This window comes from Struthio camelus, chromosome 14 (assembly GCF_040807025.1).
Source record: "Struthio camelus isolate bStrCam1 chromosome 14, bStrCam1.hap1, whole genome shotgun sequence".
In the NCBI taxonomy this organism is placed as follows: Eukaryota; Metazoa; Chordata; class Aves; order Struthioniformes; family Struthionidae; genus Struthio; species Struthio camelus.
In genome coordinates, this window is record NC_090955.1 from 604,154 (window position 1) to 618,340 (window position 14,187).

A 14,187-nucleotide genomic window follows, 5' to 3' on the forward strand; every position below is an offset into this window, starting at 1 on the left:
TGGATGGTTCAATCTTACCAGTCACTGTAAGTACCTGCTCCTGACTCTTTGACCTCCTTCTCCGCTGACAGGAGGACATCTTCCAGCTCGAGGTGCCATGCTGCATGCCTTGGGAAGAGGCCACGAGAGAGACCACTTCTCCGTATATGGGCTAGAGTAGTAGGTTCTTGGCATAAAGGTGGCATTTAGCTATTACAGCAGCATTTGCCACCTGAGCAGTCATTTCCTGTCTCTGTTCTGAACAGCTGAAACATTACCATGCAATCAAATGTCATAAAAATATTCCACAAGGAACTGGTCAGTACTGTCTTCTAATATGATGTTAACACGCAGTAGAAGTTCTTCCGCTCTGTAAGACTTTCCTTCACAGTTAATGATGCTGTGGGTAGACATTAATTTTGCAAGACCAGTGTAATTCACTGCTGATGAATGACGATCTGGTAGTTGGGTTCATTTGGCAGTAGACTGAAAATTACATGTGTTGAAGAATTTAAAATACATGCTGACACTCATAGAATCACAGAATCATTGAGGCTGGCCGAGTCCTCTGGAGAGGTCCAACCCCCCTGCAGGGTCAGCTAAAGCAGGTTGCCCAGGACTATATTCAGTCAGGTTTTGAATATCTCCAGGGAAGGAGACCTCGCATCCTCTCTGGGCAACCTGTTCCCTTGTTTGATCACCCTTATAGTAAACAATCTTTTTCCTATGTTTAAACAGAATTTCCTGCGTTTTTCTTTCTGCCCATTGCCTCTTGCCCTTACACTGAGTACCACTGAGCAGAGTCTAGCTCTCTCTCTCATCAGGTATGTATAAATATGGATAAGGTTCCCCACCACCACCAAGCTTTCTCTTCTCCAGGCTAAACAATCCCAGCTCTCTTAACTGCTCCTCGTATGAGAGATGCTCCAGTCCCTTAGTCATCTCTGTGGCTCTTTGCTGGTCTCACTCCAGTAAGTCCATGTCTCTCTAGTCCTGGGGAGCCCAGCACTGGATACAGCACTCCAGACATGTCTCACCAGTGCTGAGTAGAGGAGAAGGATCACCTCTCTTGATCTGATGGTAACACTTCTCCTAATGCAGCCCAGGGTGCCCCTGGCCCTCTTGGCCATGAGGGCACATTGCTGGCTCATGTTCAACTTGGTGTCCCCAGGTGCTTTTCTGTCAAGCTGCTCTTCAGCCAGCTGGCCCCCAGCATGTGTGGGTTCATGGGGTTATTCCTCCCCAGGGGCAGGACTTTGCATTTCCCTTTGCTGAATTTCATGAGGTTCCTTTCTACCTATTTCTCCAGCCTGTCGAGGTCCCTCTGAATCACAGCACACCCATCTAGGGTATCAGCCACTCCTCTTGGTTTTGTATCATCTGCAGGCTTGCTGAGGGTGCACTCTGTCCCATCGTCTAGATCGTTAATGAAGAACCGCTGGGGTACTCTACTAGTGACTTACCTCCAGCTGGACTGGGTGCTGCTGGTCACAATCCTCTGAGCCCAGCAGTTCAGCTAGTTTTCCATCCACCTTGCTGTCTGCTTATCTAGCCCGAACTTCGTAAGTTTGTCTATGAAGGTGTTATGGGAGACAGTGCCAAGTCTTACTACAGTCAAGGTAAACAACATCTACTGCTCTCCCCTTGTTCACCAAGCCAGTCATCTGATCGTAGAAGGCTATCAGGTTGGTCAGATTTGATTTCCCCGTTGTAAATCCAGTAAGTAGTTTGCTGGCATTCCCATTATTTGTGTAGCATCCTTCTGACTTTCACTAGATTTAATGTGTTCCTGGCCTCTATTATGCAGACTCATCTTACGGTTATTTTTAGTTCTGTTAAATTATTCCATTAAATGGCTGCAGTCATATATATGTCATGCTTGGGAAATTGCACATTAGGGCAAGATCTGCAAGTGGGAAAGAGATTGTTATGGACCAGCAGAGTCATCTCCAAAGCAGTTGGGTTTATGTGGCAAATGGCAACCTTCCTCTGCTAGTGCTGAATAAACTTCAAGTTACTGTTAAGGTAGGGGAAGTTGTACTATGCAAATTAAGATATGAGTTTAGGAGTCAGTAGGGTGACACAATTTTCAGTGATAGTGTTTCTTTCTCTTCCTCCTTTCTAATCTGAAAACAAACGAACAAACAGCCTTTCCCCCTCTTTACCAGCAAAAGCCCAGAGGCTTTTTGTGATTTGGTTTTAATTTCCCAGTAGTGCCTTCTCATTCTTAGGGTTATTTTCAGTCCCAGTTGCTTACACCTCAGTGTTTTTAGAGCCCCTGGACAAGCATCCTTTCACACTGCACGATGAGGTCCCCTCTGTAGTCATCCGTGCATGATGCAACACAACGTAGCTCTTGTTGGCTCCCTGTTAAATCGTCAGAAAATCTGAAACAGAGCTTTCGGTGTGGCACGGTCCAACACTTTTTCCTTCTGTCTCTCCCTCCCTCCCTTTGCCCACCTTTGAGGTAGGTGATGGCGAATGGGGGACCGGGGCAGTAGCTTGCACTCTTCCAGATTCGGTATTTCTGTGCTGTGCAGGACACGACACCTCTGGCAGAGATGACCCTGCTGTCTTTTAGGCCTCCCAGGGATATAGCTTATGGCACTACTTAGCCTTTTAGTTTTGGTTTGTAAAATGCTTTTTACTTCATCACCAGGATAACCTAATCTTACATCTCCTTATGCAGTATAACCCTGTTTTAAGACTTCTGAAACTTTTTAATTTGTATAGTGACAGTCAGAAACTCCAACTGCTCCAGCCTTTCCTTTCACCTTATTTTTTCCACAGACTTTGACAAAGAAGTTAACTGTAACTACTGGAAGGGGAAGAGGAGGGAATTTCAGTAGGCAGTACAGCCTGGGGGATTTAGATGTCCTTTGATAATTACTGCCTGAATGAAGCAGTTGCAGTAAACAGCTACGTTATAAAATGACCTGTGTTTGAATTGGCAGTGACTGCACAGTCCCTCATAGCACTTAATGATGATCTTACTTAGCCCTGAATTTGGCTGGTAGGTAGATAGAGAGCCTAATATGACTCTCACATTTATTTTAGCATTTGTTAGCAGCATTTTAAACATTAACTTTAATGACATCTCTCCTTTTTTTCCCCACTCTTGTTCCCTTCTCTGAAGAATTTGAATGTTAATCGAAAAAATAATGCCAGCTAAACAGTCTCACTGCTTTCTTTCCTTGTTTACATCATTGTAACATTGATTGCGGTAGGGAAGTCAAACAGCAAGAAAGCAGAGAGCCAGCAACCCCCACAGGAATGACTGGCAACCCTGCCCTTAGACACACATCGCTGTTAACAGAAAGTTTCTCACCCAGCAATTGCGCTGATGGGGAAAGATGAGTTGGGTTGTCCTCTCTAGGTGTGTCTTGTATGGGGCCATGTCTCGTCTGCGCGATGAGGTCCCCTCTGTTGTCACCCGTGCACGAAGCAACACAGCGTTGTTAGCCAACGGGTGAGAATGACGAGTGCAAGGTGGAAGGCAGCTAGAGGAAGGAAATGGCGAGAGGCTGCTGTCGAACACTGTTCAGCCCAGGGCTACGAAGAGAGAGACCAAGTATGTCTGTCCAAGTTGTTTGTATGTCCGGTACGTGTTATTAGACTACTGTGTCTGCATCCTGGGTTACGCTTTCTTCAGACCACCGTCATATGAGCTACTGAGACTTTTAAGATTTTCCAACACTGTTTCATATCTGAAGTATGCTGGGCACTTGCTTTTTGGATTATCATGCATAATCACTGTGCTGCTAGAATTTTTCTAGTGCATATACTAGTTTATAGTAGGCCTTGCAAAACACTGGAACTGTTTTTCTAAAAGTGGAAACATTGATCGGAAGAATCTAAAGGACTTGGTGCTTGTGTCCAACAAGATCAGGAATTCTAAATGCACCTTTATGGGAATTACTGCAAGAGAGACAGGATCTGTAAGTAATCCAGCTCCCTGGAGACTTCTCTGGAGTAGTGGCCAATATGACTGTGGAAGTGTTTTGCTTGTCATCCTACCTCCAATGTGCAGGAAGCCATAGGCAATGATGAAACAAGTTCACAGAAAGGAAATATTTTGATCTGTTTTAGATTGTTACTGCCCTTGGGTCCTGTAGCTGTGGACTTTAATTAGGTGGGAACTTAAATAACACTTCTGAAATTTTGAACAAGTTTCCTCTGATGGTAATGATAAAGTTGCGTGGTTTTTGTTCTGGGGGCTTCAGGTCCTAAGTAAAAAGAATTTTTCTTCAGCTGCTGCTTCTGCAACCTTACCCTGAGATCTGAAAACCACACTGGCTTCGTGATAGTGCTCACGTAACTCTGTAATCTGACTCTTGAATTTAGCTCATGTCAACATAGTTTGTTTCGCTTGCCTTTAGCTGCAGTGGCCTTTATAGTTCTAGAGGGAGTAAAATGGGTTTGAGTCATGGAACTATTAGAAAGTTTTCTCAAACAGCACACAAGGCTTCTTTTTTTTTTCCTCCTTCCTGCTTGACTGGTCCTCAGATCATTCCAGCAGTTTAAATATTCGTGAAGCTATGCATCTTTCATAGCTTCAGCACAGACGTATCTTTTGATACTTGTTCCCATTGCTGGACTTCACCTTTTTTTGAAAATTGGAGTTAATGTAATGCTGTAACCCAGGAATCCAATGGAGTGAGAGAGTTTAAGGAAGAGAATTTTGATGGTAACATGGGTGTTAGTCCTTCGTGCCCTTATAGACTGAAAATGATTATTGAGGTAGGAGGGGAGTAGGAGCAAATACTTAACATGAAGAAGCACTTAACTGTTTCTCTTAGAGGGCTGCAATAAAAATAAATAACCATTCAGTGCTTCACATAGTATACTCCAGTTAGTATGTAAAAGAGGGCAGGTTTTTGAAGCTTATCTAAATATAGATGAAATGCCAAGAAGATTTGGAAAGAAAAACTTCATGTGGTTCTCTAAAAACCAAGCAGTGTATGTAACATACAGGGACTGCGGTGCCACAACAACATTGCAGTTTGCATCTGTAGATGTTTTTTTTTAATCTCACTGTGCACTGACTACTATCTGTCACTCTGTCTAGCCACATGTTTCAGGTTACTGAGGATTACCAGTCTAGAATTTCTTCTGCTTCCTTCTGAGTAAACCTGATTTCTAGGTTAAACCGCTGCTCTGTTCCAGGAGGTAATTACCTGAAGGATTAAATAGCTTGTGTTTAGAGAACAGCGTCGATGTCTTGGCAGCCCCGGTAGTACTTCAGCCAGAGGTTTGTTGCACAGTGTAAACCTCTAATTTCTATTAATTTAATTATTGAATAATTAGCAAATAGTAGTTATATCACATTTTATAAAAACAAGGCAGTACATTGCATTAGATTGTATTCATTATGCCATGGAAAAGCAACTCTTAATTTTCAAGTGGGCTTAGTGGATATTTTGACTGAAACTCCATCTGCCAGTGTAGAAATTAGTTCTATTTTTGACAGCGTGAGCCACTCCTCTGCAACTATGCAGCAGAGTTGCTTCTCAGAGGGTATTTTCATGCACCACTTTTGACCGTCTCCTGGGTGAGGTTTATGTGCGATCTTCCGTGTATACTCTTTGTTGTCTTACAACAAAACTGAGCGGTCCTCAGCTAAATCAAAGGAGAGTTTTCATGAAAAACTTGCGAAAACACTCCAGTCAAGAAGCAGAAAGGAGCTGGATACTCTCAAGAAGTTTTATTTGTCTACTTAGAAAGGGCAGTTTTAGAACAAGGAGAGCAGTGAAGCAGTTAGAGTGGGTATGCTGAGAAGGCAGGACTCGGAGTTCTTTTCTTTGGTACCTTACTGTTCTGTTTTATAATCGTTCACGAGACGGATTCCTAAGTTCACGCAGCTGGAAAATGGAGATAATGCATTTGATGGAAACCGCTGCGTAAACTCAGATGTTGTTCTCTTTTTGACTCGCAAACATCAATCAAAATTAACTAGGTTAATGAAAAATATTCTGCTTCGACTATTTACCAGGATGATTTTTACTGAAAAATGATGCGAGTGAGGCAGGAAGCAGTTGTGAGCAAGATGGTGGTAAGGAGCAGAGACGGGCAGTCTTTCAGCAGGCACAGATTCTGCCTGGAGAGAACGCGCATCCGTTGGCTGAGGAAGACGCTGTTCTAAGCTGTTGATTAAAAATACTGGAAGTTTAAGAATTTCTTTATGAGCTAATTCCCATATCAGCAAACTTGCTTTAGCGCCATGCCAAGGTTTTTTCTTGTTCATAGTATTGCCGTGTAGCCACAAAACCTTTTTGGAGGAGCGTGTGCTGAAAGCCTTTGTGTGCATATACAGCGACCACGGGCTCTTGAGTGGGGTTTTAGAAGTGCTCTTCAACAAGGTGCCAGGAAGCAACGTCTCTGCAGGCCTGCCTGTGCCGCTGTGTTGTCCTGGCACGTCTCTGTGCTACAGCAAACACTGCTTAGCCAGCTGCTTGGATAAGTGACCTCACCTATGTGGGCTCGTTATGACCCAAGCGGTCATTAATACTAAATACCATGTAGAGCCTATGAAGTAAAATGAGAGGAAGAATGAATGAACATGTATTAGAATTAATGCATTATTTCAGTAGGGCCTAGAAATGTACCAACGTGAGTTAGACCAAAGCTTCCTTACTTCGTTATGACCAGTTTTTAGAACATGCTTTCAACTGACCGAAACTGAGACACCTGGAGTTTTCTAATTAAAAAAAAAAAAGCACAAGGAAGGACTTGCTTTCCAAATATTAATCGATATAAAACTTATCCAATATGAGAGAAAGGAATAACACGATAATTTTGGACTCTTGTAGAAAGATCAACAATCTTACCATTACTGTGGCTTCTGCAAAAATTCACGCCCTCGGTATGAATTTAGAGCATGCTTGTCCTTAAAACTACATATACAATCACTGAGCAATGAGAGGGGGCAAGAGTCCCTTTTGAAATTCACCTCCGTTGTTGATCTACTGGCAGGGATGGCTACAAAAACAAAAGGTGTGCTCACTGGCTGAACTTGAACTGTTTTTTGTTTCCCAAAACTGTAAACCCAAGAGAGGTAACAATTAAATCAGGAAACCAAGCTTGTGTTTGGACGTTGAGGGGAGGGCAAGGAGGAACAAGACGCTTGGGTTTTCAAGCCCATCTTTTATTGTTATCAATTTGTCTCTGCAGTTCTTGCACCTGTTAATTTTTTCTTTTTTTTTTTTCTTCTTTTCTCCCTTTTTTTTAGTTTCAGGACATTTCTCTCTTTAAACAAGTGCCATTGCTAATGTTGCTATTTAGCAGGACCGACCACTCAGCAAAAGCAGAAATCAGGTCGCTGGGAGTAATTAGTGGATTGGCATCTGAGGCTGGATCCTGATGTGCTGCTTTCAGAACAGGTTGTAATAGAGCAGAATTTCCACTAAAATAGGAGTGTCATAAATTTGTCAGGCTACGACTAAGTAGATAGTTATTACAAATGCAAAGAATAGCCTAATGTAGCTTGTCCACGTTTGTGACCTGAAAAATTGCAAGAGAAATATACGGTGTGTTATCTTTTAGATTTGATATCCACCTCTGCTGTCCTTGACTGAATATAGTGCAGACAGCCAAGCTGATTAGCAATTAACGGAACATAATCCTTGTGAAAACATGCCTGGTGAATAAATTAACATATCTTAAAAATAACTTTCTTTTTTAGGGTAAGTCTGTTTTGAATAGATTGTTTGGGAGCATGGCTGTCTTATCACATAGCACTAAGCTACGAGAGACCTTCTCTCCTTTCTCCTTCTCCAGAAGAATATATTTCCTCACCTCGTAGCAGCCTCCCCAGACAAACGAGTTGTGCTTGGTATGCGATGTGTTTTCCCAAAGGGGCTTATTCACACTCCTGTCGGAAATCTTTGGGGTCCCTTGTGGAAATACCCTTGGCTGAGGAGGACTAGAGGGGGGATCTTTCCGGGCTGTATGCTTTTCAGAAGTACCTTACTTACCTTTTGTCCTGCTGAGGAAGGACTGAGACCAAATATAGCATATGTTTTAGCCGTGTTTCCAATCAGTCAGGTCCTTCCACTTTTCTCTGATCACTCTAACCGTAATAGGAAATCTTAAAAGAAACACCGATGAAGTGATAGGTGTTTCATTTGTCTCCTCTGGGAGCATATGATTCACAAGGCTTCCATGCCGTCTTCAGCAGCGCAGGTTTTGAATGTGTTTGCGTTTAGCTTCTGAACTTGTAATAGGAGCCTGAAGACGCTCAGGTTGCAGGCTGCAGAGGACGGCGTTGTGAGGTTCCAGCTGGCCACGGGTTCTGGAAGAGATGCAGAGCGTCATTCAACCTCGCTGTCTTATGCCTAAAGAAAATACCAGGTGTTTTTCTCTTCAGCACTACTTTCTTTCCAAGTTATTTTCAGCTAGACAGAAAATATTTTCCCCTTTGGTTTCATTATTTTTCGGAGAGCCAAACGCTCACTTCAGATGCGTTCGTGGTGGGGGCCAGCGCGGAAGTATTTTTAGCGGGCAGAAACTCTTTGGCAGCGCGTTCATGTGATGAGGGAGGTGCCGTCGCTTTCTCAGGCGTGCAGTCAGGGCGCTGCCAGCACGCCCCGGGTGCTACCGCCTCGTATCGCGGCGCCCGCCTTGGCCGGGCAGAAGCCGGCGCGGGGCTGGAGCGGGTCTCTGCCGGCAGCGCCCTACGAGCGGCATGCTGGGCCGGCGCGGGGGCGCGGGGCTGGGCTGCCGGCGCCCCCCTCTCCGGGGCCGGCATGGAGGGCGCGCTGCCTGCCTCTGAAACCGTACGTCGCGGGGCTTCTCTCCTTGCTCGAAGGCTGGCGGTGTTGCAGTGGCGAACGTGGCTGGTTTGCTGGGTCGAGCTGCGATCGGTCAGCAAACGCCTCGGCTCTGCCTTTTTGTTAGCTGCTGCTGCTAGCGCTTGTGCTTTGAAACGCCGTGTCCTCAGCGCTACCTATCGCGACGCTGAAGGAGTGAAAGCGTGTAACTGCAGTCCTTCTCTTGTGAGACCGGATCAGATTTCTTCGCCTGCTGTTGGTCTGTAATAAGCAATGGTTGTTGCCCAACTTGAGCTCCGTGCTGAAATATGGAAAACTGCTTGCACTACTGACATGCTCTTTGTTTTTAAGTGTTTGTTCTGCTCTTACTGTGCGGTAACTTTTTTATGTTGGGAGATTCCCTGTGTATATACCAAAGCTGCATTTTGAGTAACTTGGTGATTAGAAAAGATTTTTAGTATGAGAAGTCCACGTCTTCTGGGCTAATAGGTGGAGCTTTTTCCAGTAATGGACAGTGGTTTCTTCCTGGGGGCTTTGGGGTCAGGTTCCTAGCGGTAGCCCTCGAGCAGCTACTCCTGAATTTGTCCCTAACAGCACAGAAGGGAGAGCGTTTGTCCGACGGTGTAGCGGACAGATCAGGGAACGGTAAGCGCAGAGGAGAAGCATCTGATAAAGTTGATGTCTGCCATCATACCTCCCATATTGCATAAAATCTCTCTAGCATTAAAAGATTGGGTTTTATCAGATAACTAAGGTAGCTTATTTCTGAACCCTGCAGCAGTAATAACAATAGCGGATCCCATAGCAGTTCTCCTCCCTCAAACTAGAAGAAATGTCATAAATCTTCCGGTGGCATTAGCACTTTTTACCTCCCCATGTACGTTGTGGTACTGTATCTGGTAACTAGGTAAGGATTTCTCCACACGGAGTGGAAACCTGGTTCATCTCCTGTGTTATGCTTAATCTTCTGAAGGAAGGCTTTGTTTGAGACAGGTTCCGCTTTGCGTCGCTTTGCGGTCTGCTCTGTGGTGGGCTGGGGGGCTAGCGCTGGCCACTTGCGCGGAGGTTACGGCAGGTCAGCCCGGCGGCGCGCGGCTCCAAGTTCAACCGCAGCCTGTATCAGGCGAGGCTGGAGGGGGAGTGGTTGGGGATCAATGGCGCTCCATAGGAGTGACAACGGGAGAATGACATACTGTATTTGGCCTGCATACTCTCGTTCCCAGAGGACAGAGCTGCATTGTTGGGACAAAGAAAAGTGAAAATACGAAAAGCATTTAAACTATTTTCTTGGGGGGGGAGGTGCTTTTATGGACCTCTGATAAGTTGCCAGACCAGAATGCAGAGCCACTTGGAAAATTTAAAGGTGAGCTGAAAGTGGAAAGAAAGTCCACTTGTAAGATTTTTGCTTTTTTTGCAGCTTAAAAGGAAGAGGTGTTTTCTATTTTTATATGAGATAGATTATCAAAGCTAGGCTAAGATGCCTGGAGAACTATCACAAAAGATAAGTGACAGCTGAGCTATTAAAAGGAGAAATTATTTTTAGTCAATCTGTTTTCAGCTTTTTTTGTGATACATATTCAATTTCAATGAGTAATACTTTGGCTTTTAAAAATTCAGCTTTCTTATGTCTTCAGTTTAGTTGCAAGTATTTGGGTCTTCAATTTTCTGCAACAAAAATGGAAAAGATCAGATTTTCTAATGTTTGTATTCTTACAGTTTAAATGTGGGTTAAAGGGAAAATTTAGTGTGGCAGAAGGAATATCTTCTGTGAGTTTTTTCATAAATTGTGAATGAAATATGGCACAGGGCTACATTTAAAAAAATTGTAGATCATCTACAAGGAGGAATGACGTATTTGTTGTTGAAAACATTTTTGAGTTGTGGGATTTTTTTTTCCAGAACAGACTAGTGTTTGCCTCTTTTTCATACTACTTGGATGTTCTAGTTTCAGCAAGGCCATCAAGATGTTTCAGCCCAGGACAGGGGCTTATCGTTCAATAGAGTTTGTCATTGCTATTCAAAATACTGCAGCTTCCTCACGTTGACCTAAGGTATTAAATTAGCAGGGTATTGTCAGTTGGAAGCTTCATGGTTATCCTTGACTCTGAAAAAATAGCTGTTAAATAGTCGGGGCAAACAGGTTCATTTTTTACAGAACCAGGGTCGTATCCAGAACAATTTGTTAATTGCTAGTCAGGTTTCCCTGTGCTGTGAAACAGTCTTAGGAGGTAGTCCTAACCCAAATGCAAATGAAATCTTTTTAAAAAACTGTTTCAAAATGAGAAGGCAGCAGGGGAAAAGACCGTTCCAGAGCAATAGAAAAGCCCAGGTAAGCACACCTGCTCAAGGCGGGGGGTGAAATTTGGGAGAGAAGAACTGAAATGAATCCAGAGGAGAGTGTTGGGAGCATGTGGCTACGAAGTCAGGAGGTAAAACGATGCCTCCCAGGAGGAACCAGGTTCAGAAGTTGGCAGGAGAAGGCAACTGTTTGGGGCATTAGGGTGAGCTCTGCTTCCCAGAGGCTGAGGACACATGCTGAGGATGCTCAGGACCAGGATTGAGCACATGGGCAGAAGCGTGCGGAAGAGCGGCGGGGAAATCGCACACAGATCAAGCGTTCAGACGAGGCAAAGCTGAGCCGAGGACAAAGTCTCTTGATGATGAAATGACACAGTAGGTTCAAGGGATGTTTGCCATGGTTTTTGACTGTAAGAGTGAAGGTAAAGGTGCTGTCAAGGCTGGCACTAGGTGAGAGAGCTTCTGGAGGAGAGCGTTGTCTAAAAGGGCAGACCTAGAAACAACACGTTCTTAGGGTGTCCACGTGTATAAAGCAAGTGTATAAAGTCAGTACTGGTGATGGGAGTAATGTGGGATTCAAACCCATGAAAAAAGGTTAAAGACATGATACTACTGAATTGGCCATAGTTTTAAAAGTTTAATCACATAGATTAAAGTGAGAAATGCAAAAGCTAATGCTTCCTGCTTTGTCAAGAACTTGATTCCAAAGATATCCTCAGTTTAGCAGTTTCTTTTCTGTCAATAGCGCATCCACTTTGGATTTAAGGTCGTGTATGCTATAACCTGTAGAACAGTATTTGGAAGGAAGGAGATGCTAATTTGGGGAAGTGTGATGGAGAAGACAAAAAATAACCTGAAAAAAAATCAAACAAAAATGTTAGTTTCTGTGATAGCCAATTGCCTTTGTAGTCTGTGGGAAGGGATAGAATTTCCTGCTATCTCTCAGTGAACTGGGCTTGAATACATCTTGAGAACATTTGGTCGTTATGTGGCTTTCTGCCCATATACTGTGGGCCAATATGATGTAATTTCATAAGCTTCTGGACAGGATCACCGTGAGCAAAGTTTATCAGAGCTCGTGACTTTTGGAATCAATCAATCAATCAATGAGGTCTTTCAAATTACTATTTTATTTTTTTAAGAAAGGAATAAATAGGATTGTTGTGTGCCAGTCACCGACTTCAGCAGCCTCTTTCACATCGTGAACCCCGAGTGCACAAAGAAATTGAATCTGCAGTTTGTTCAGTACTTGCTCGGAAACTTGCAAGAGCAACAACATTTTCTTTTGTCTGAATTCCTCCATGTAGTCAGCGTTCATAGCTTTCATTCACATCTTGGTGTTGTGCTCTGGCATAATGGAGCCTTCTCCGTGATGCGTTCGTGTCTACGGCTCGTGGGGAATCTGTTTTCCTCTACGCCCAGTCTGCTGTGACATTCTTAGTTCTGACAACGTATCTCGGTCAAGAGTTTACTTCATAAATCATACTATGTGAGTCTGGCAGGTGGGCTTGCTGAATGTTGTGTGCTGATATCAGTGAGTTTCATTAGCTTTTCTGCTGTTACAATTTTGGTAGATCCTGAGATATCCAGTAGCTTCAGATTTTCAGCTTTATGACTTCTAGGTGTTGGTCTACTTTCATGGCAGAAGAGCATTCAGAAACAATTTAAAAAAAGGTACTACTTCGCACAGGAATTAGAGATGTGAACGACCGTGGGCCTGAAGCTCCTTTAGCAGTCCTGGAACGCGTTCCAAGATTATCTTTTACTTTTGAGCTGGCAGGAGAGCTACCAAATGCAACGTGTCCAGGCCATTTTAACGAATGTAGGACCTGAGACGTACTACTGAGTTAACGAGTTATCCTGTGCCCGCTGAGCTGCGGGAGCCCATCCATCGCGCTCAGTCCCAGTCTGCCGCCGGGGCCCAGGCGAACGCGCCGCCTCGCGGCCGTCTTCGCCGTCGTCGCTGGCACGCGGCGGCTCGATCGGCCTCGCCGCCGGGGACCCCGCCGCCCGTCGAGGCGCGTCAGTGCCCCGTCGTGAAAGTTACACCTCCAAGGAACCTACCGATGGTTTCACTTTTTTTCTTTTCTAATCTTCTACTAGGAAAAAACTGAGAGGAGGAGAGATTTGCTAGTTTGAAAATCTAAGCAGTGTGATCGCCAGAAATAACCCGTTTGATACCTGGAAATCCAATGCAGTTGATAGCTGACAAGTGAAATTTTGCTGAAAGGAAATGAAAGCGAAGGGGAGCAGCGCGGCCTGCCTCTGCCCCCTGGTACTAGGGGAAGCGTGGGGTTAAAAAAGGCTGAAAAGTAGAGGGGGCGCCGTGGGCGCGGGTTCGGCTGGCGTGGGGCGCCGCGCCGGGGAAGGCAGCCCCCAGCCTGCCTGGCAGTTTTCATAACTCTGCAGTTGTTAGGTTGCAGCTTTACTGGGGAAGTTGATCCTTTGCGCAGACCGGGCGCTTCGCCTTGGCCGGGGTTTCCGCTGACCCAGAGTAATGTCACGCAGCAGGGTAAAGGCCGGCGGGGGCGCGCGGCCCCTGGGGCGGCCGGCGGGGGGGCCCTGTGGGGCGGGGGCGGGAGGCCCTGTGGGGTCGTGTGGGGCGGGGGCGGGAGGCCGTGTGGGGCCGTGTGGGGCGGGGGCGGGAGGCCGTGTGGGGCAGGAGGCCCTGTGGGGTCATGTGCGGTGGGGGCAGGAGGCCCTGTGGGACCGTGTGGGGCGGGAGGCCCTCTGGGGCTGTGTGTGGTGGGGGCGGGGGGCCGTGTGGGGCCGTGTAGGGCGGGAGGCCCTCTGGGGCTGTGTGTGGTGGGGGCGGGAGGCCCTTTGGGGCCGTGTAGGGCGGGAGGCCCTCTGGGGCTGTGTGTGGTGGGGGCGGGAGGCCCTTTGGGGCCGTGTGGGGCGGGAGGCCATGTGGGGCCGTGTGGGGCAGGGGCGGGAGGCCGTGTGGGGCCGTGTGGGGCGGGAGACCATGTGGGGCCGTGTGGGGCGGGGGCGGGAGGCCGTGTGGGGCCGTGTGGGGCAGGAGGCCCTGTGGGGCCGTGTGGGGCGGGGGCGGGAGGCCATGTGGGGCCGTGTGGGGCGGGAGGCCCTGTGGGGCTGTGTGGGGTGGGGGCTGGAGGCCCTGTGGGGCTGTGCGGGGCGG

General features: G+C 46.2%; 1 protein-coding gene across 9 annotated transcripts in view; it reads left to right on the plus strand.

Annotated features, from left to right (window-relative positions):
* The window catches only part of TMCC1 (transmembrane and coiled-coil domain family 1), a 126,070-nt gene that overhangs the window by 72,767 nt on the left and 39,116 nt on the right, over positions 1 to 14,187 (plus strand). The window contains exon 1 of one of the 9 annotated variants that reach the window (XM_068906710.1): positions 8,709 to 8,753. The exons of the other annotated variants lie outside the window; for them this stretch is intronic. Within the exon in view, the coding sequence (XP_068762811.1) occupies positions 8,724 to 8,753 (30 nt within the window). The 5' untranslated portion in view covers positions 8,709 to 8,723. Of the gene's footprint in view, positions 1 to 8,708; positions 8,754 to 14,187 lie in introns of those variants that run through there. 9 annotated transcript variants of the gene reach the window in all.